Raw genomic sequence first — 22,269 nt, forward strand, 5'->3', positions numbered from 1 at the left:
GTAATTTTTGCTTTTAATGCAGTAGGCTTTTTTGAATGTTTGAGTTTGGACTCAAAGTGCAAGACAAATCTATTAGTTTTGCTAATGCTTGTTGTTTCTCTGAGAATAAACACTTCTAACATCTCCTAGAACGCCCATAGAAGTCGTGCAAGTCCATTAATTTAAATACAGGCATGGTTGTAAGTAGTGGGCAGTTAGAACGGATGAGGTTTTTCAGCCTAATGTTTTCTTGACCGAACCCCAGTATTTTATAGAAACCAAAATTGAAGAAATGATAAAATACTTAAAGAAGAGGACTCTAGCGGAATAACCAGGGCATTTAAAACTGAAAGTGTGCCTACACTTTCATAATGTGTACTATTCTAAATTCATTTTTCTTTGCAAACTATTGTTTAGTTAATTTAAAATGGTCCTAGACATAGTCAAGTATCTATTCAGCTCACGTAAATTAGGAATTTGTCACAGTGGAGCATTTTAAGATGATTCTTTCTTTAAGTGATGCCTGCGGAGACTGATTGCAATGGAACAACCTTCAAGACCGAGAGTGAGACAGGGTTAAGTTAAAATTAAAGATCAAAGGCAGCCCTGGAGTCTCAGATGGAAAGGCAGGCATTTTGAGTCTCAGCCAGATGGCCAGGCATTTGATTCTTGGCATGAGTGAATGTTCAGCTGGCACACACAAACCTGCATGAAACCTTATGAATTCTCCTTGCCCGTTGTATACTTCTTCAAAGTCCACACATGCATGTGGTGAATTACAAATATCATAACATTGGAATGTTGCAAGCTCCATTGGAGACAATGGAGTGCTCTGGGCTTTTACTGGCTGATTTAAACGCCAGGAGCATCAACATTCCAATGCTCCTGGTGCTACGTGATGACTTTGTTTTATTTATTAGAACATTTTGCCCTCTATTGGCCAAATCTTCTTAGTAGCTGGGGTATACCGTCAATTAAAGTCCTGCTCCCTTGTTTAACGCTGGAGCGGTCCTTTAATGGCCTGTATAGCCCACTACAGCAGGCTACAAGGCTATATTAATGCGCATTTCAGACAATAACAGTTTGTTGCAGAATTCAGTCTGGTGTGGACGTGAATGTGAACTCGTCACTGTCTTTTTGGTCGCTTGAATCTCACCCATATTGTCTTGGTTTAGCTTGGCTGGAAAAAGTGAGAATTCCAATAAAAACTTTTGGAATGGAAATAGTATGATGTGTGTGTCAAATTGTTGTTTTTGCAAATATATAGTCCAGAATTCTTCAATCAACAGTTAAGGGCTGGTCTGTAGAATAATTTGGGCGATTTTTACCAGCTGGCAATCATCATACAGAATAATTTTGAACCATATAGTCATCATAATGAGGCAAAAAAGCACCTCTTCTCGTCCTCTTAGAGTAGGAAAAGGGCGTCCTGCAGGTGGCAGCCATCTTGAAGAGGTCGCCATGGGACACAAAGCACAGGATTGCCGTAGCGCTCAAAGGACTCAAGCAGTGACTGTGGCTGTTAGCTGCTCAAAGGAAGTCTGCAGGGCTAATATTTCAAGTGCTCGCGTCTTTCATTGTGGACCTGTCTAGCTAGTGGTTAGCTTTGAAGAACGTCTTTGAAAGCGTAGGGTCTTATAACGAGGCATTCAGCGGCATCCACAGCTTCTGTTATAATTAGGTTTTGGAAGGATATGGTTAAGGGCAAATGAGCGGTGGAGCAGCAGACGTCCTTTGAGGCCGGCATTCTTATTTTGGTCAAGTTCAACCATAATATATTTTATTTTTATGAATCTAAGGTAACAGACACTCCGTTTAGTGTAGATAATACAAGCTGTTTTCAGAAGAAGTGATTTTTGGTTTTCTTGATCAGAGCGGTTTCTTTTTCTCTGCTCAAATACGTATTTTTCCTCTTCACGAAAAAAGAAAAAAACAGTGACGCACTCATTCTGTGGCTCTCTACACATGGTGCAGTCGCGACTGCAAAAACACCTTCTTTGCATACTAATGTTTTTCCTTTTTTTTTTTTCTTTTTTTTCAGACCTTTATCCTTAGCCAGCGTCTCCCATACATAGTGAGAGTTAATAGGCTGAGATTAATTCAAAGCTTCATAGAATTTCATTATATGCAGTTACTTTTTTGAAGTTAGTTATTTTCTACGAGTCTATCGTGTAAAATCACAATGTTTGCGTCTTTAGAGTCCACTTGGTAAGCGAGTATTTCCCTCGACGAGAGCATGTCTAATTTTTTTGCCATCTGAGGCAATATCCCATTTTGATGGCACCGCCACTAATACCGAGGCAGACTTTCTGTTTATAGGGGCGCCCTGAAACTCCTTACCTGCCTGTGTCCTCTGCGGATGCCTAGTTTCGAACCCCGATTGTCAGCAAACTATACTGTGTTCTGCTGTACGAATAGTAATTATTTTTTGGTTATATTTTGTCCACATAGGCCGAACCAATTGATTGCTTTATTATATAATAGAAATGTGAACCATCCTAGGTTATTCTACCAGTTGGCTATCTGAGAGGAGTAGCACTTGAAATGCCATTATCTGACGTATTTTGACTTAAAATGGTAACTATAAAAAAATGTCATATATATATATAATTTTTTTGGGGGCGGGTGAAATTCTTGGTGCTGTGAAAAAATCTCAGGTCAGCACATTTTAAATAATTGAATATTTCTGTGGGATGTGGCAGACACTGGTGGTGTGGATTAGCTGGTAGGTTATGTAGTGATCCACTTTACATTGGAAACTTTTGATCAGAAGATTATCAAATTAACTGATTGAACCAACCAGAAAGTAAAACCCAGCGATTCAGACCTTTGAGTATGTCTGCTGAGCCTCTTGCATTGCCGATTATGGGTAGATAGCTGTTAAGTAGACCAGGAGGACCGAAAGATTTGACATTTTATGTAACATTTTATAAGCTTTTGGTGGTGGAAAAACTCATAATATTTTCCGTAACAATTTGTATTGGGTGTTCACAGAACAAGACCATTCCTTGTAGGTGCCTGAACAGCACAGGGCCACTGTTGGAGAACAGTCGGCGTAAGGCTACAAGGCAAGTGGAATATAAGAACTAATCCCTACCACTCAGGAGCACACTTTGGAGGAAATGAGCCTCTGTTAATGGTTTAGGACATTCCCTGGCATAGTAATGATCAATGTAGGTTGGGGGCAAGTTTTGTCACATCATGGTCCGGCTGCTGTCCTGTAGCCCTCTGAAGCATACAAGCTGCGGCAGGACACACCGACCCGACTGCAAGTGTGTTGCATTACTCTCAGGAGCTGTAACAGAACGCAATCCGTGATCTGATGGGACTCCAGTAAATCGGGCCACCCAGTACCACTGAAATCTAGCCACCCACCCCTTCCAAAAAAGCATAGCCAGGCAGTCCCAAGCCACGTGATAGAAATCAACCTTCAATAAAGAACAGTGTGTACATGCAGCCTGTGTTAATAGGCTCATCCTTTGTATACAATGTGGGGACAGACAGGTTGCATGAAGGTAGTTAATATGGATCATTCACAGCCTCGGTGATATTGCTAACTCCTGTGGAGCCTAACCTGCCTCTCTCCAGTCATCGTCATCCAGCTCGCGCTCCCAGCCGGCTCACTTCTGCCGGAGAGAAGGTAACCATAAATATTTTATATAAAACTAAGTGACAGGCAATATCATTTCAAATCTGATCGTTCTATAAACCGTGTCAATTAAACACTTTATTATTTTAGGTAAATAACTTTAATCTTATTTAATTCATTATTTTAATTGTAATACAAATTACACTTTCAAACTAAGTAGTATCATTAATAATGTACTAAGATATTAAAAATAAGACTAATTCAAGGAAATTCTCCAAAACGCCACTTTCTATGTATTTTTAGTTGGATAATTTAGTAGTAGTAATAAACATTCATTTTTACAATATGCAGATTACTTTTTTTTTAATTAAATACGAATCCTATTCTTTAATGTGCTAATTTCCAATTTAGCTAAGTAGTGATGCTGCAGATCGTGTAGCGGTCACTGGTGTGTACTGACTGTGATGGGGTCAGACAGTGTAGCGGTGGTGTTATAAGAGTGGATTTACAGGCTGTGGCCCCCTCCAGTAGCTCCTGCTCAGCTGTGTTTGATTTGTTTATAAAGCATTATTACAAGTATCGATGTCCCTGTAAACAAACTCAACCAGTGTGCCCTGCATGCCCCATTTGCCCTCGGTGAGAGTTTCGTCGTCAGGGTAGGAGTTTCATCACTCAGGCTGCTGTAAACTGGTGCAGGAAGCCATGATTCCTCTTGGAGAAGGAAAGCGCTTCTGGGTTACCAGCCCTCTTTGAATCACTGGAGAGGATGAGCGGGCCACTGCGTCTTTGTCTTCGGGAAGTACTGCGCAGGTGGCGTATAAGACTTCCCAAGCAATAATTTGTGCAGGTTGCGTTAGCATGATGTGCAGCAGGTTCCCTTTTTGCTCATCCCAACCAAAGCTCAGTAGTGGTTATAGCCACAAGAAATCGCATGCCCATTATCCCACTGTTGGATATATTTCAGCACGATTGGTCATGTGGTGGACCCAACAGGTAATGTTGAGCCTCCTGTCATCTTGAGGTAGTAGTCCTTGTTTTTTTTTTTTTTTTTTCTGCGTCATCCAGAGTGTATGCAGCCTCAAGCTGAACGTATATTATCTAAGATTACTTCTGTAGGAAGGCGTGCCTGGACCCTCTTTTTCCCATTAACATACATTGTCATGGTACGTGATATTATGCTATTACCAGCTGTCATCCAAGCACAATGCTCACCATCATGCCTGATGGTTAGGTAGGCCGATCAGGGGCCAAGGAGTTTCTCTAAGTAAATATGCTGTTCCTTAACAGTGACACTCTTTAAAATGTGCTATAGTGTTGTGGATGGAGAAGAGTTACATTATTATTGTGGTTTGAGCAAAGAAATGGTCACACTTAGTAAACCTGATGTAGAAAACAGAACTTTAAACCTAGACTTAAGGAACAAACATTTGAAAACGGGACCTTAGCTCTGAAGGGAATAGGGCGGGCAGAGCACTCCAAATAAACTTGAAATAGTAATAAAGCTGAGGGACAGCTGAGCCGCAGTAGTTGCCTTGTAGACCTACAAATGCGAAAGGAAAGTATAAAGATGACTCCTTAAAGAAAGATACTAAAAGGTCCCTGCAAAGACTACAAAACCTTATCTAACAAAACATGCCTGTGCCAGTCAGTGCCTGGGAAAGAATCCAGCACCTAACATGGACCACTCGGCCCTTGTGACACCATTCTGTTAGCTAGCTAAGGTGCACTCGCAGGCTGCCCGATCCTCTCCGGTGTTAGTGCATTGATTCAAGCTAAGTCTGGGTTCTTAAGATCCATTTTAGAGTGCCTGGTGTTGGCGACCGGCAGCTTAGCAAGGACACAACACACTCCTTCAGGAAGATTCAAGAGATTGGAGAGTTGGCGCTGAACACGCCCCTGGCCACCCGGGGAGCTCATATTCCAATATACCACGTGGCGATGGGGCAGCTGCCCTCCAAGCATTCCAACTAGGAGGAAGCAGCAGGACAGACATTGCCGTCTGGAGAGTGACACGTGTGTGAAATTCATACATGCACTCATTTCAGTGTGAATGGAAGTCCTTCCTCATACATGTTGAGAACTGTCATGCTCAGTGGACTGATCGTGCAGTGTCATTTCATTTCCGTGGCAGACCTGGAGTAGTTCATCCAACAACACAATCCTGAGATCACTAACACACTTTCTGCATGGGGCTCAGTCTCTTGAACAATTTTCAGCCTTGTACCGTTGTCTGAAATTCACTATGGACTACTCCTAGAAAAGCTTGCATTTCCTAGGCATGTTTATGATTGTGAAAAGCAATGTCTATTTGGGAATAACTGTATGCAAGACAGGAACAAAACTGCACGGTGTTGGTTTCAATATTGGAGCCACACAACATTCAGTAACCAGTCAGAGCAGGGACCACTGCACATGTCCTGATGAGAAGAGACAAGTTTATCATTTATTGTATGATTACTTAAAACTGTTACAAATAGAGCAAAAGCACATTCAAGATAAGATTCCACAGCATCACAGCTTAAAATAAAACGAAGAATAATAAAACATTAGTGCTTACTGCAATAGGATAACACAGTGGCAAGAGTTAAAATCCTGTCAGAGTGAGGATTCTTGTGCTGCACAAAGGCATCAATAATAATACAACAAAAGATAGAGTTAAAATGCCCTCGTTTAAAAACCAAATGGTCTATCGGCGATAGGGAAGAACCGGGGCATACGGTAGTCTAAGCTACTTTGTATTTTAATGCACAAATTGCAAGGTCACCAGACTTGCGGGGCCATTCGCTAAAATGCAGCGTCCAAGAAGTCCCAACCAACAATGTATGACTTATTTATTGTTGCTATGTGCAAAGAAGGCAGGGCCTCTAGATCTAAAACCAATCACTATAGTGCAAGTTCATATCAAACTTCATTGGGCTTATGTTTGCATGCAACAAAACCTAGTGAACATGGGGGAGCCATGCGCCAAGGGGTGCCCAGAGGAGTGTTCAAAGGAGCCAGCTATTTGATTGTGTTTATACTCTTTGCTGGCCAGGCACTGTTGCAGGAGTTAGGCAGTTATCTTGCAAGCTCCATCCGGCAGTGCCCATGAATTTGGTGATCTGGGCAAGATCTTTTTACAACCTCAAATGTGTAGCTGTGTGTCCTTGCCACATTGCACGACCTTGTGCCTTTTTGAAGAAGATAGGCCTTAAATAAACCCACCTCTGAGCAAGCAGTGTTGGACAACAACCCATAATGTGCATTGCTGATTCCAGAGAGCCTTCACATAGTCTGCACTTCTCATTGCCCATGGGAGTATTCTTCCGGTGTGTCCAGTATTCATTATTGGCAAGGTTAGTAACTGTGTCATTAGTATGTTCCTAATTCCACGCATTCCGGATGACCTGCAATCTTTCAAGCAAATACTGCAGGAGGCCTAAATATGAGTTTACAAAATGAAATGATCAAGCAGTTTTCTTCAAAAGACAACATTGGCACCGTTTTTCTTCAGACTCTTAATAGCAGCAGATAGAGCTCACTGAAGACAACAGGATTCCTAGAAAGTTTTTCTTTTTTTTCTTTTTTTTTACGCCTGGGCTTTTTGCCATTTTAGGTGGGACAAGTTCTGTGCCCCTCTCATAAGGCCAATAGGAATCATTCCAGAGGTCACTATAACCATTGACCACTTTTGTTATTTATTTGTTTATCCATTCATTTCCAGGTAAATCTCATGACCGACCAGAATTCTTGATGGGTAGCGGATTTGTTGTCTAAGGTGTCATCAGCGTACGTAAACAGTTTGGCACCCATGTCCATGAGGGGTTTGTTAAACTGAAGTGAAAGTGAAGAGTCCCGTGTCATGCCAAGTGTTACTTGAAGGTCTTGAGCTTTTCAAAGTGGGGATTAAAGGAAGAGGGGGTGATCTGATGATGATGGAGACCATGCTGTAATGTAAGGTTATATTTGGTATATATGGAACCTGTAGGTTGGCACATTTGTTTTGTGTTCCAGGAGTCTGTACTATTGATCACTCTCCACAGTTCTGAAGACATTAGTAGACTGGACTCTTTCTGCGTTGGTTAGCACTTCGTCAATATTGTGCTTAATCAAAACTATATTCTTTTTGTTTTTTATCCGTGTTACTTAAGTGCCTTCAAGGCTCTTGTGGCAAATATGGCGCGCTTTGAGCAACATTTAATAAAACCTATGTTATTTGCTGGTATTATATCCTCCTGGTTAAGATATATTGCCATATGTTTCGGATTCTAGATTGGTTTGCTTATTTTGTAGCATAGCTCCTAAACAGCGTTTAGAAGGCTAGGGACAGCCATGCATGCATGCTTACATGACCCTCTTGTAGTACCTGGCCTGTTAGTTCAGGTTTCAGTTGCACCTACATTTCAGAAATTCTCAAGGATACATAGAGGTTATTACATAACCCTGACAGTAGTCTTTTTTGAGACCCCACCCTAATTAGTGGGATTCAATTTTGATCATTGTTGTAATGACAGATCCATCTTACCTGAAGTTTTTTTTTTTTTATATAACTAGAGAGCACAGTAACTTCTTTTCAAATTTGAGGCTTTGAAATGCACATCAATTTTTCAGTGGCAAGGTTTTTCCTGCTTAATTGGCAATGTAAGCCGGCACGATCGGTGTCTGGATTTCTAGTGACAAGATGGGAACAACATTTAGGATACATGTTAACAAGTCAGGCTTTTCAACTTGTTTTCCTTCTTTTCTAAACCCACATCGTCTTAAAGATAAACATATGTTCCTTGCTTTGTGTGAGGAAAGTATATATCTCAGGAGATGGCAAGAGCTCAACTGTGAACTTCACACATGTCAAATCACTACTGTGTGTGACCTGCGCATCCACAAGACATAGCATGCTACCCATCTGCATAGGCACGTGACAGAGGTATGGATTGCTATATAAATACTACAAAACCATGCTTGGTCCCCTTGAATCCTCTGTACTCTTGCATTGCTGTAACATGAAGAAGGGGTCGGTGTCACGTCAAAAGCTTGTACATTTTGCTACTTTACTTCTTAGGAGTTGTTCTTAACATGCCATTGTTTGTCCAGTTAAAAGTATCTTTTAAGCCAGGAGTGCTTGGCCAGCAAGTGTAGATTTGTATCCAGCTTGGGAGAGGGAGGGAGAAACAGAGTGAATGTGAAAGGTTTCCATGCCACACTGTAAGATGAAACAGTTTCCTGCAGGTTCTAGTGGGCAGGTCAAATGCTCAAACAAGCATTTGCAAAGCTAATTGCCCAGGCTTTGTTTGGAGATGTTGGGTAACAGTTTGGCGACTTATGTGTGTTTGCCACAAACTGTCCAAGAAAATCCGATAATGAGCAACATCTTGGGCTACAATAATATAGAAGCTGAGAGAATAGCCTCTTCACTGAGCAGTCTACAATAGCAGAGTTAAGTTGCGCTGTCAAAGAAGATGGGAAAAGGATTCCGAAGATGTAGTTTGCATTCTAAGTGGCAAACTGAACACTCAGCAAAACATTTCACGGTAGATACTTTTCACAGTTTCATTGAAGCATTTGAAGGCCTGTGTGTGTGTGTGTGTGTGTGTGTGTGTGTCTTCGTCTTGTTAATACACAAACCTTTATGTCTAATAAGATATAATCATGACTGCAAAGTGAAATCAGCTAATACACAAGGGTGATTAGTCGATACCTCTGGTTTTGTGGCAGGGTAAAGCATCCAACCTGTAAACCCATCCTAAATAAATAAAAAAATAACAAACTAGCAATTCAAATGTGTTCATACTACAAGTCATGTCACATTTGTGCTCTAAATATCTTTTCCCCAACTTACTAGACAAATGTGACAATGTAACTATAGTAGAAATACCAAGTTTTTATGGACACACACACAAGCAATGGCAAAGCGGTAAAAACACATGAAAAACAATGGCTAAAGTGCTCACCCAAAGATCACCCTCTGTATTTCATATTATCTTTTTTGGGATATTTGATATGAGATTTAGACCGCCAAAGCGGTTTGTGGCCAGGCTTAAAAAAGGACATTTTGAGCGAAGAAGAGATACAAGGAACATCCTAGATTTCTATGTAATGGCAATGATGGCAGAGCCCCTTAATTTGCATAAAATGTTGGAGACAATATTTCTAAGAACCTTATGTTTATGATTTTAAAGACCGATTGGGGAATGAATGCCGCCTTCAGTTATGTGTTAGACGCAGTCATTGTAAAATCACGAAACAGTTGTTGTGGGGCACAGTAGTTGCTGGAAACGTTCACCGTGGGCAACCAAGTCTTCTGCCAAGCTAGCCTCCTAACAAGGGGCCGCCTGCAGGCTGGAACAAAGGCAGCCGTGGCTCTCGAGTCTCCGATTGTCGGCAGTCACACAGCCCGCAGGATCTGTGACCCAAAATTCAAAACCGAAATTGTTGTGTACTGTAAATACTATTTTCCTTGTATTTACTGAATGTCGTTTTAGAGATCCCCTGGCGTTTTTCACTCGTTCACATCAAATGAAGATCATTTCAAACAATTGCGCGTAGTGTTTTTCACGGCATGACTTGGGCATAACTTCCATTCAATGCAGTCCTCGTGCTGTCAGGCAAAGTGGCATTTGTATAATGAAACAGCCAGCAAACGCGTGCTCGAGGACGGCTCTGGGACTGCACATCTATGTGCATTTATAGAACTGCTGTTGATGGTGCTGCGCGTTGAACCCCAACAAAAGCAATTTCACCGAGAACGTGAAGGAAACATCAATCATGGTTTGATCAAAAAAAAAGAATTCATAAAATAAGCAATCTTGTACTGCCACTTCCGCTCAACCCGGTCGGGATGCTCTCTCTCCCCTTGCGCTGGGGGTCTCCCGTGAGCCTGAGACTCTTGCAAAGGGAACAGGATCCACCTGGACAACCGGATATGAATGATTGAGCGGACTCTGGTGGCTGTGGGCATCAGTGGTTCCAGGTGAGATGAATGTCTCTCGGCTCTTAGGGCATCCTTGTGTTCTGTGGATGGCTGCAAGGGGATGTGTAGGTATGTGGTTTTACAATACATACTCCTGCTCCTCAGCCCACTTGATTCAAGAGAATTTTGACGTTTGCTAATGGTTATGGGAGATTGGCATAAGGTACCAGCTAATTTCTAAATGTTGCTAAGGGAACTGTGTAACTTTACTGCAAATTGATAACTGTATGTGGCTTGCAGGCTGAGATATGTGGCATCAATAACAAAAGTACACTGTTCCTAACTCTAGGGTGAACAGTTAAAGTTTAGGAGCTAAAAACCCTCACACACCCGAAAGGGTGTCATGCTTCATCATCGGGAAGCTCCTCGTCAGACCGGCTGGTGCAATGTCTGACGGGCTCCCCTTTCGGGGGCTCTTTGCCGGAGATCTTTTTGATATGTGGTGGCTGCCGTTGATTTATGAAGGTCAGACACTCTGAATGGCAGGAGAGTGATCAAATTAAGATTGATTAGAAACCCCTGAACTTGTTCTGTTTTAATATCTATCCAGAGGGGTTACGATCAAGATTAAAAACATAATAAAGTGGGGAATGAGAATGATGCTCAACCACTTTAGAAAGCCTGGAGTACTGGGAAATTGTCACCTGTCTCCTAGGGTATGGTCAACATGTTTCGCGTAATATTGGTCGTGAAAGATCCTCTAACGCTTCATCAGGACCTACAGCAAACTAGACTTCTCCTGGCTGTGTACAAAAGAAAACACTATCTAATTACGTGTATGAGAGATAAATAGCAGTCACTTACAGCATTTCTGTGAACTGTCTCGTAAACAAAAAGGTCGCCCCGCCCTCTGCTTTTGGGGGGCCCCTTAGGGGGTAGCACGATCCAGCCTATAGCTTTTTTATATAGGCGTCCTCAATTCGAGACACCTACCCACAGTCGTGCTCGCCCTGAAGACAGAGGTATGTGGCATACATGCTTTACTTGCAATACTGCATTGCTGGAGACTCCTGTACAAAATGTTAAGAGACGTTAAGTGTGTTTTCTGCACAGCTTGGGCAGCTTGGTTTGTGGATTAAAGTGAAATTGGCACTCCGTCCTCATAGCAGATCATAGCGTTTCCCTTTTTGGGGCTTAAGATGGGCCACATTTTGATGTCCCGCACTGACAGACAAGAGGCACATTTGCTTACTTGATTTTTAATTGTGATGTTTTTTGTGATGCTTTTCATTGTCATTGGTATTATCAAAAATCATTAGTGTGAAACCCTGAGCACTAAGTATCACTCCGCATCACCAAAGTGTGCTTAATTATCTTAAAATCTTACATGTATTTCATTGAATTACCCTAATCAGAGACATTTGCTGATGTTCTTACAAGTATATTTTAATTGAAAGCATGTGACACAATCCTTGGAATTGGAAGTGGCTGATCTGGCAAGCAGTGAAATGCTTAGTGTTCTATGTATGTAGTGTTTATTATCTAATGGGAATCTAGGCAGTGGGCAGCAGAGCTTTGAGCTTTGTAGAGGAGATGTGAGGAGTCCAGCTTCTGTAGAGGAGAAAGGGATCATCTGCTATGGATGGCCAGACCTTCTTGCAGAGCTTAAGGTTTGACCGTTAGCGAGAAGCATTTCCAACATTTTTTCTGAAAAGGAAAAGAGGATGTAAGAGTGATTTCTGGTGAGATGGTACATGGCCTAAGTCAGTCCGTCAATACCTGCCTTGAAGACTGGTCTCTTGGTCTTAAGTTTTTTTTTTTTTTTTTTTTTTTGTGTGTACTTCTTGATTTCCAGTATTGTGATAATAGAACTGTAGGTCCTGCTTGTAACTTTCTAGATAACTAATGAATAATATATGTATAGCTGGAAAATTAGCATTAACCTTTACTGGTCCAGGTACATAGTGAATGAGTTGCTAATATTAAAGATTCCCTTTGGCACACAATTGAGCATTCGGATTTAGCCTTCTGTAAGTTACAATTGAAAACAACGTGTATGTGTCCCCGACAGCTTACAGATTTTTGCTTCACCCTGGATCCACATGTTTACAGGAAAACTTAACTCTCCTGCCTTCCAGTCTGAATTTTCCTAGGCACCTCCTGATCGGCCCAACTGTTCAGACTGTTTTTGTCGAGGATCTGCTAAAGATTATCAATAACTTTTTCAACTCGTAGTTTGTCCCAGATTCTTTGACTTAGTGTGGTAATCTTGCTCAAAAATGCAACCTGGTAGTATATCTTTACATACCACGGTCATCCCATTTCAAACCCTTCTGTAGGGAAGGCAGTAGAATAGACAATTTTATGTTTCCAAAATGCTCAAATGCTTGTAGAAAGATAATACATCTGCAAAATGAGGTCATTACAAACAATGTAACTGTACCTTTTGCAAAGCTGCTGGCAGTCTCGAGTTTGCAAGTATTTTATCCAAGGCAGGTAAAGAAACGATTTTTAGTGCTATTTTGCTGTCTGGGTGTTCAGTGGCCCTCATTAATTTAGTTATATTGTTATTTCTTACACACCTATTCTTGTCTTGGAAATGGGACAGCAGCAGTAGAACATGGTGTTTCCTTTCCAGAAAGTAGGGACATTTTATGGAGAAGTAAACAGTGTAGTGATTAACTTGAAGCAAAGTGTGTGTAATGCCTTATCAGCTATTTTTGACTTACCGCTAGAATAGATCCCTGCGGTAATGTTCATAATTGGGTTTCTGAACTGTTTAGCATCCGATTTGTTTACATACTGCTAGAGGGAGCCAGGCTCATTAAGCAGAGGGGTTTCACAGCTTTAAAGAGGTTTATTTCCATAAACTTGCTCAGAGGCCCCTCCTCGGATGCTCTCCCGAAATGAAACGGTTGCCAAATGCATTATTAAAATCTTGTAGGAGGACGCTCCATCATCCTTTTCATTTATTTCTCGAGGGCATTTGCACACTATCACCTAGCTTCATTAAAATTAAAAGTTATATAATTTTCCTGAATTTATTTCAGTATTTTCAGTAAAGCTGTATATTTGAAATCGTGTACAGTTTTATATTTGCCACGTTGTTGTTATGAAAAACCTTTTCAGATGTGGTTCTTTCTTTACTTCTTCCTTTGTGTACCAGGAACAGCATCTATAGAATTGTATGGCAAGACTCGAATCCCAAAGAGCAAACTGTGCGCCCCTCTTGGTACCCAGAGATTTCATGAGGACATGTAAACACTAGCGCAGGCAGAGCATGGAGAAGGGCGTCCACTCGGTGGGGTGCAGTGGTTTACAGCGCACACACTTGACTCAAACTCTACCAGCTAGCGCGTGAGCTACATGATGATTGCTAGATTGATTAAGCCTTTTTAAGAAAGCCTCCCCCCAATGGCTTGGCTACCCTAAAAGGGCCAGGACCCACATTTATTAACTACAGCTCAAGTTGATATTATATTTGACAAAATGATTGTTAATTTCTATGTCCTTGGAAAAAATATTGCAATTCCCTGATTTGGTTTCTATGTCATAAATTTGACGCTTTATGCAGACCGCATGGCCTAGAAACAGGATCGATGGTTGCCTCTCCACGCTTCTGAACATGTAATAAATTTTAGAGTTTCCCCGTAAAATGTAGGTGCTGCAAAAAGTGTCCAGGCCACGAAAAATCATAAAAATGTTACTAGACCTGCAGGTCGAGTAACTTGCATAATCTACTCAACTGTAGTGTACTTGACCCGTAAATGGGTCTCACACTGTGTGATCCTAGGCAAATGTTTTATTTTACAGTCTTACCTTTTTCTTCATTTTCACATGAGTGCGCCTTCAAGTAAGTGATTTTAAGCATTTCCGTTGTACAAAAAAAAAAATAAGTTTGCTCCATATATGATAAAAATCTAGCCTGTATATGGTACATGTTATCCTTGACTTCCTCTTAGTTCACTAATAGCATTGCCATAAGGACAGGAGTGCTTCTCAGTTCATGTTTAAGCACTCACTTTTAATAAATATATTACTAAAGCATATATGGTTGAGGCACTGTCATCTAGACTAATTAATATCCAATGAAGGGTATATCAAACTGTCGTCATACAAAATAGTATGCAGTCTTCATACCCGAGTGGGCAGTTGCCGGTAGTCTGTCCTGGAGAGCTGTGGGAAAGTGGTTGGGGTCATCAAAAGGACTTATGGGGGTCTCGACTTCCAACCGTCATGGCATAGAAATGTGCGGATTGGGATGAAATACCGTAACCTTGACAATTATCCCTCATTGCAGAAGTCATTGAATGACTTCAGTCGTGATACAGGATAAGAGAGTGAAGGAAATCAAATATGGTCTCTGTATACATCATATGTTCTCTCTACATGTCTGACTAGTCCTGAGCCCTTCAGCGGTTATGAGGCTTTTAGGCTAGGTAGTCTGATGATTAAGTTTGGTGGTGAATAAAGTGCTCAAAGCATAGTGACAAAATGATAGTGACATTAGCAGTGTTGTGCCATAAAGCATCCTTAGGATAAGGCATGGACTCATTTTTCTCACAAGGAAATAGAAAAGGTGCATATTGTGATGTTTTGTGCCCAGTGTCCTGTAAATCTGTTGCATGGCGCAGCGGTCTGAGTCATTTACCCTAAGATGGTGGAAGACTCTGGTCATTTTGAATCTGTTTTAAGGGTTTTCTTCAGTCTCTGAGACGTTCATTGCTGTGGTGTCTTCATGAATAAGGGGTTCGGCTCACCGCACATTTATCACCAGTTTGAATAGCAGTACCAGTGCTAATCTTCTTGAATGTACCAAGCATGCTCAACCTGCAAGGCTTCGCTGTGGCCCACCTTGAGGTGATCTCAGCCATGGCTACAGCTTCCCTGTGAGCACTTTTTGTGCCTGTATTTTGTCCTCCTCGAAATTGTGATTAGTTACTTCTGTTGCCTCCACCATTAATGTGTGTCTTGTTTATACAGACGGCTCTCCCGAAGCCCAACCCAAGTACATCAAAGATGGTAAGCGCTATGGGCGCAGATCTGTCCCCGAACTTCATGACTCCTTGGAAGACCTGGCTGAAGTGACTGTGCTTGAGCAAGAAAATGAAGACCCCCAGCCTGAGGACTGTGATGAGGTGAGCGCATTTCTTGTACTTTGAAACACGAATCATGGCTTTTAATTGACGTTCAGCAGCTGCCCAGGCGTTGGCAGTATCAAGCACCCTGCGCAAATCCGGACACTTCTCTTCCCGTTTTTCTTCAGACGTCCTGTTTTGTGGCAAAATGCTACTTGGTCATCTGTCATCATCTCCCCTACCTCACGTCACATCACATACAGCCATGTGACATTTTAGATGCCCATGGAAACGCCCCCTTCACCTATGTGCGTAAACATGATTTCCCTTGATTGCTTTCTAGTAGGATTGGTAAATTGTGTTGTAAGTAATTTTTTTTTTTTTTTTTACTATTGATTTGTGCTTTCAGCCATTGTTATGACACCATAACAAATTCTTTATCCAGGCGCAAATGGAAGAAGTGAATGTTGTTTCTTGTTGCTTGGTGTTGTGTTATTTCAGTAGGTAGAACCACTGCTGCTGAGATCTTTGCATGGCACGACTTAAAAATTAAGACCAGGCATCCGCCAGAAAAAAACTCAAAATACTCATACCTCCCTAAATCAAAGTGGGACATAGCTAAGAGACGTGAAGCAGGAGCAGTGACACCAGACCTCCAGGACAATGATGGGCCCATTTCTCCTCATTTATGGTTACCTTTTACTACCTAACTTGGGAGTGGGAAATCCATTTTTGTGGAATGCATTAGAGCCATGTCACCCTTGCAAAACAACTTAAGTCAAATATATCTTTGGATTTGCATTGTGTTTAATAATATTTCATGACTCGAAGTCTGGAATCTGTATTTTAAACAGACTGTCGGCCTGTGTTTCCTTTTTGTTGTGCCTATGCCATGAGAAGCGGCTTACAAGAAAGAGAAACAACTATCATCGACTTGGTATCCTGCACCTGCTGGACAAGAACAGAGACTCGCTCCGCACTGATGCACATATGTGGACGTCAGCAGCTGAGCCGCTTAGTAGGCTGTAACCGGAATGTCCAGCCCAACTGGGTCCTTTAAAAAGCCAGTAGGACTAGGAGCGAGTCAATCACATGTCATGTGCATCTTACACAGTGACCCCCTCTATCACAACGCATGCACCAAAATAAACTTTATTTCTCTAGCAGATGCAAAGGGTGTGTGAACTGCCCTGGCATGGAAAGTATGTTAACAGCCAATCAAAGGTAGCGTTTCCAGTGGTTTTATGAGCTCATGATATTGTAATCATGTTTTTTAAGAAGTGCTTGTCACTGCTTGCAAAGCTTTGACGTTGCTCAATTACTTGTACTCATTTCGCCAATCTCGGAAGATTATAATGCTGATGTGGCTCATAATGGTTGCTGAATCTGGTTCTATGCTGATATTTTTAGAAGGCGCATTAACCCGCACAGCTGTTTTAACTTGTTTACGACTGGTTAATTCATATATGTTAGAATCTGCTACATGCTATTATGTTACCTAACATTCCTTGTTGTCGTCCGTTATATATAAAAAAAAATCTTAGGCTGCACTAAAATGATGTCTTTTAGAAAAGCGGCCTATAGGCAAAATTAACCTTTTGAAATTCTGGAAGGCGAAAAATGCGGGAGGGTAGTGGGTGAAGAACAGCACAGAGCATGGCCATAGGGAACTGCGCTGAAAATCCCCATAGGACCGAGCAAAGAGGAGAGGATGGAACAGTAGAAGGGAACATGCATGGAAAAGAGTGGAAGAAAGCAACATATGGAGCGGGACCAGGAGGAAGACTATCTCAAAAGACATTCGTTCTTAGTGAATGCTGCAAGTGGAGGAAAAAATGTAGTTCGACCCAGAAAGTGAGAGCAGTGGAAGAACACTCACAAGACAGGAAGCTGTACTTGGGCCATGTTCCAGGGGAGGGAGAAACACACAAGGAGGAAGTGAAGACAGCACATGCTGACCAAGTAGCAGCCAGCAAGTAAAAGCGATGATTACATCAACCAACGGTAATCAATGGGTGGGATCCAAGCTCCCGTTAACAGAATGTCTTGCAAGCGACAGTGCATGCACTGGCTTAACTGAGACCTAAAAATTATTTCACCTGTGGCTACACCAGCTTTGCTGGGTAGTAAGTGTTCTTCAGTATTGATACTTACCTAGTTTGATGGCTTAAAAAGACTGCTAAGTTATGTAGTGCTATAGAAAGTGGAAGTTCCACCAAAACCATTTATGGTCATTTGGGTGTCCAGATAACACATTTCAGGATGATCCAGTCGTTTTATTGTTTTCAAGAATACTTAAGTCACTTGATTCCAACTTAAAATATATGAAGTTACATCTTTCTACCTACTTTCTGTTCTCTGATACCTTTGTTTACTTTGTTGCGGTCAATGGCCGATACATTCATGCAACTGCAGCCACTTTTCCCTCTTCCACATGAAATGCTTCCAGGAATAGCAATGGCAACTGCCCATTATTAACTTTCTGCCTTTAAAGTTGAAAAGAGGAGTGGAAGTTGTTAGAAAACATCACTAGACAGTTCGAGGATTTTTACCGCTGGGCTAATGTTGGGTGTAACTTCCCTTTTACGTTTCTGGAGCAGCAAATGGGAGTTTCTGGGAAAGCAAAGGTCTGGATCTAATGGTTCCTTTTCTGAACACTCAACAGCTCAAGCAAGAGCTTTGTTGTGCAAAGGACCAGATTCAGTTACATGGGGCCCTTTAGTCAACTCTCACTTAGTTACAGCTCTCGATTTTACCCGACTTCCATGATGCTGATCCACTCGCCGATATTTCAGATTGACATGTCTGCTAGGAGCATTCCAGCTGCTGTTTTTCTTAAGATCCCTTTCTTTGGCAGCCAGCAAACAGCAAGTAACAGGGATGTGAGACCTGCGTTCAAATTTTGCTTCACTGGTATAAGGAAGATAAGATGCCCTCTTGTGATTAGCATTACTTATGGTGTGAAAGGCAGAATGGCTCCTGTTTCCTGCAGAATAAATCTGGCAGTATATAACATCCGTTTTTCTGACTGGAGCACGTACCCACTGATCCAGGGCAAGAATTATTTAGTGTTTCTGTGATCTTTTTCTCGCATGTACTCATTTTAATGTAATTGTTATCCACTAGATGCTACTTCTATTGCAAATGCTTATTTTGGACTACTCTTCTACAGTCAATTTGCTTGTTCCTCAACACTCACTTAACAGGGAACTCCTCCCGCACTTTCTGCCTGCTACTGTGTCCTATGCGATCAAGTTCATGTCCCCAAGAATTGTACCTTGAACCACATTTGGTGTATGCTAAAAGTACTATGTCTTGGTCACCTTACCGTTGCAACACTGACTGTTAGCAATAGCTACTGTTGATGTTGAGCTTTTAGAGTCGTTCAACACGTTTTTTCTTTTTAAATCTTTGTATGTTTTTCCTTAAAGAGTTTTTATGTTCTTAGTTTGTTTAATGCACTTTTATTTGCTGGTTGTATATATTTGTGTGCAGAGTTAGGAACATATTCATGTTCTTGTAAAGGACAAGTCACAAATGTGTCTTGTGACGATATTGGTTTTAAATGTGCCTTTTTCAAGGGGATATTTAAATGAAACAATTAATAAAAGTTGGATTTTAACTTCTGGACCGATTTCTAAATGGTATTTCTTCCTCCAGTAAATTTCTCTTCCTGATTTTGTTGTAAACGTCATTTTGTATTTCCGTTGTCACCTGTTGCTGATTTTGATTAAGTCCATCAGCTTTCTCGTGATCCCCTAATCTCTTTAACATGCCCTTCCATGACCGGTCCAATCCTCTAACAATGACTGCGTAGGGAGGAGTGTTCAACGTCATGACTGATACGTTTCTTGGAAACGCTAAAGCAATAGTGTTTCTGTAACTAAAGATACGTCATCTACGTTCATCTATATGAATCTTCTCCTAGATCTTCTTATTGCTTTACCTAGATTTTATGCCTCGGCTAGAAAAGTGGAACCACAATGTGGAATAATGTCAACTGGGTGAACCTAAATGGATTGTTTTTTTTTTAAATCAATTTGCAACTTTAAAACCAGCTCCCCTAATAGAGTTCACTTAAAACTCTGCATCATTGATATTTTATCAAGTGAAAAAAGAAAACATAAGGATGCCTGGAACTTAAAGTAAGAACATTAATAAAGCAAGCAGTGATGGATTCCGCAGGTCATGCACCTTTTTGGGCCTTCTAAAGCCATTCTTGAACACCTTCTAGAAAGGACTCTGTATTTCCTGATGCTGGGACCCAATCAAGCAAAAGTATAATCAGATTACACCAGTTCATAAACACCTATCCTAGCTTGCAGCAGATGAAGAACTTAACCACGATACATAAAAAATAAACATCAAAATCCTGAAATGTTCCAAGAAGAGTTATTTTTCTTTTTAGTCTAAATATTAAATCTGTTGATCAAAATGCAAGTGCCAAAAAATGCACATTTTTCTCTAACAAATTTAAGCCTACAGTAGCCTCACCTTGGTTTATCACTTTTGGATTTGATTAATCAAAGTTTTTGACTGCAAGTACAACTACTGGTAACATTTCAGAGTGTTTCTAAAGCTGCCTTGTATATTTTCATTGGTGGTCAATAATACGAAAGAAGGATTTAACAGGAACGCCTGTCTGTAGACTATGATACACACATTTTTTGTCTTTTTTTTTTTTTTTTTTTCCTTGAACAGTACAGTTTGTCACTGTTTGAGTGCGAATTGAAATACTTCAGTCATTGTGGTCTTTGAATACAAACGTTAAAATCATGTTTTAGCTTTCATTAGCTCGAGCTACTTTTAAGAGCAGCGGTAAGGGAGGGAAGAGTGAAGATTAGTGCTCAGTGGAGGAAAAGCTGTAGAGAACTTGGGATAAATCTTTAGTTGGAGTCCATTAGTTTGAGTGAATATATAGAAGCTCTTTCCTGTGGATTCTTTGTTGTGCCCAGTCTAGTTATTATCAATTCGTTTACCTCACATATTCTTTTGCATTCGCAGTAGTTTTTCTGCCAGTTTTAGGATTTCCTATGCTGTTTTTATTTTTTCACCAATCCACATAATGACACAGTGGGTCTATTTCTGTTCTACTTGCTATGCGTTTTGCCCTCTAATCTTTTCTTCCAAGTCACTGTTAAAATGTAGTCTTTCTATTGTGTCTGATGTGAGAACCAGTTTTAGTATAGTAAATTGTTCGACAGTGTCTAGACCCGGACAAATGAGTTTTGTCCACACAACAGGTGCCAGCAGGCTTTACCTCAATACCCCAGGAAGTTGGCAATCAATAAAAAGATTGTTGTTTTTTTGTCATTTTCTTTCAATGCATTTTTGTGGCGTTATATTTTAGTGAGATGTTGTCAAGATACCTCATGCACTAGGTCTGAATTTAAGGGTACTTGAAGTTTCAGCTGTCGCATGATGGCCACAGTTAATAGGTTGCGACCACCTATTTATTTTTGGAGAATTGATGTTTCATAAATATTGTTTTTCTATGACATCGTTGACTTGTGTGTTAATACCCTCCTTGGTGATCAAGCGTAATATAACCGAGTTTGCAGATAATTTATTTTGTGACTGATTAGAAGGGCACAGTGTATTTGCACTCTTAATGACCGCACATACCACCAGCTATGCTTGAAAACACCCTTCTCAGACTTCTTTTCTGTGGCTTGGGCAGCGTTTCAGAATGAGGTTGTCAATTTAGTCTGAAGGTCTGATGACCGTGAGCCTTTAAACGCAAACATAGTAAACTTAGTCTTCTCACTGTGAGCACCTGGAAGCATACCTTCTTCTCGGTTTCTATATTGGATGCTGTATTCACAACTTCATACAAGTGGAAGAACGTCGCCAGAAGAAAAAAGCTGGTGGTCTAGCATCACAGGTTCTTCTTTGGGAATGTGTAATTGAGTAGAGAGCGGGGCCTAGGGGAGCTGCATAGGCGTATTTTGCCTGGTACTGTGGCTTACTGATGCAGAATTTAGAACCATGAACTTTTAGTAGCTTCGAGGGGGGAAGGGCAGTCAGCTACTGAGCCCTGGAAATAAAGCAATCAAAAGCTCATCTTTTGCCCTTATTTCACAACAGTTGGCATCTTTCAATGTAGAGGTTTAAGAGTCAGGTTTAATGGTGTCAAAACAGACGCATTGAACTGTTGCCAAACAATTTGATTGTGTGCAATGTCAGGAGTCCGTGTCAAGTGGATGCATGTAATCTAGTGTGTGTGTGTGTTTATTTTGATGTTGGGTGAGGCTCTCTTCGGTGTCTTCAGGGTGCTTTCGTTTTAGGGTGGTTTGGGGGAGGTGGGACAGCTCGAGCGAGGGAGGTGGGTGTTCTACAGTCAGTGGGGTCCGGTCTCTTAACAAATTGCAGGGTTAGTCATAGTCCAGTGTGGAGGGGAGGTGGGCTACCTGTTACTCCACAACTCCAAACTTGGAGTGCTTAAGAAAGTGGACCGATCATCTTCGAGACCTGCACCAAAATGCAGGGCCTTTCAATCTGTTCAAAAGTCTGGCATTAGAAGTTAACATTTCCTACTGCTACTGCTTTCTGGAAGTAGAAACCCTGGCTCATTTCCTGGGTCCACTAGGACGACCTAAGTACAAGACCATTGGAAGGCTAGCTGAATGACCCTAAGATCACTTCTAATTTGGGATACTTCAGACTGAGTGCTCAGACTGACATGCCAAGGATCTAGCTTTGTCTGGCATTGTTAGAATTTTGCTAGAGCGCATTCG

General features: G+C 41.2%; 1 protein-coding gene across 3 annotated transcripts in view; it reads left to right on the top strand.

Annotated features, from left to right (window-relative positions):
- The window catches only part of NIN (ninein), a 326,206-nt gene that overhangs the window by 88,384 nt on the left and 215,553 nt on the right, over window positions 1-22,269 (top strand). For all 3 annotated transcript variants that reach the window (XM_069208677.1, XM_069208679.1, XM_069208678.1), the window contains exon 4: window positions 15,438-15,592. In XM_069208677.1, the coding sequence (XP_069064778.1) occupies window positions 15,438-15,592 (155 nt within the window). The remainder of the gene's footprint in view (window positions 1-15,437; window positions 15,593-22,269) is intronic.

Source organism: Pleurodeles waltl, chromosome 9 (assembly GCF_031143425.1).
Source record: "Pleurodeles waltl isolate 20211129_DDA chromosome 9, aPleWal1.hap1.20221129, whole genome shotgun sequence".
NCBI lineage: Eukaryota > Metazoa > Chordata > Amphibia > Caudata > Salamandridae > Pleurodeles > Pleurodeles waltl.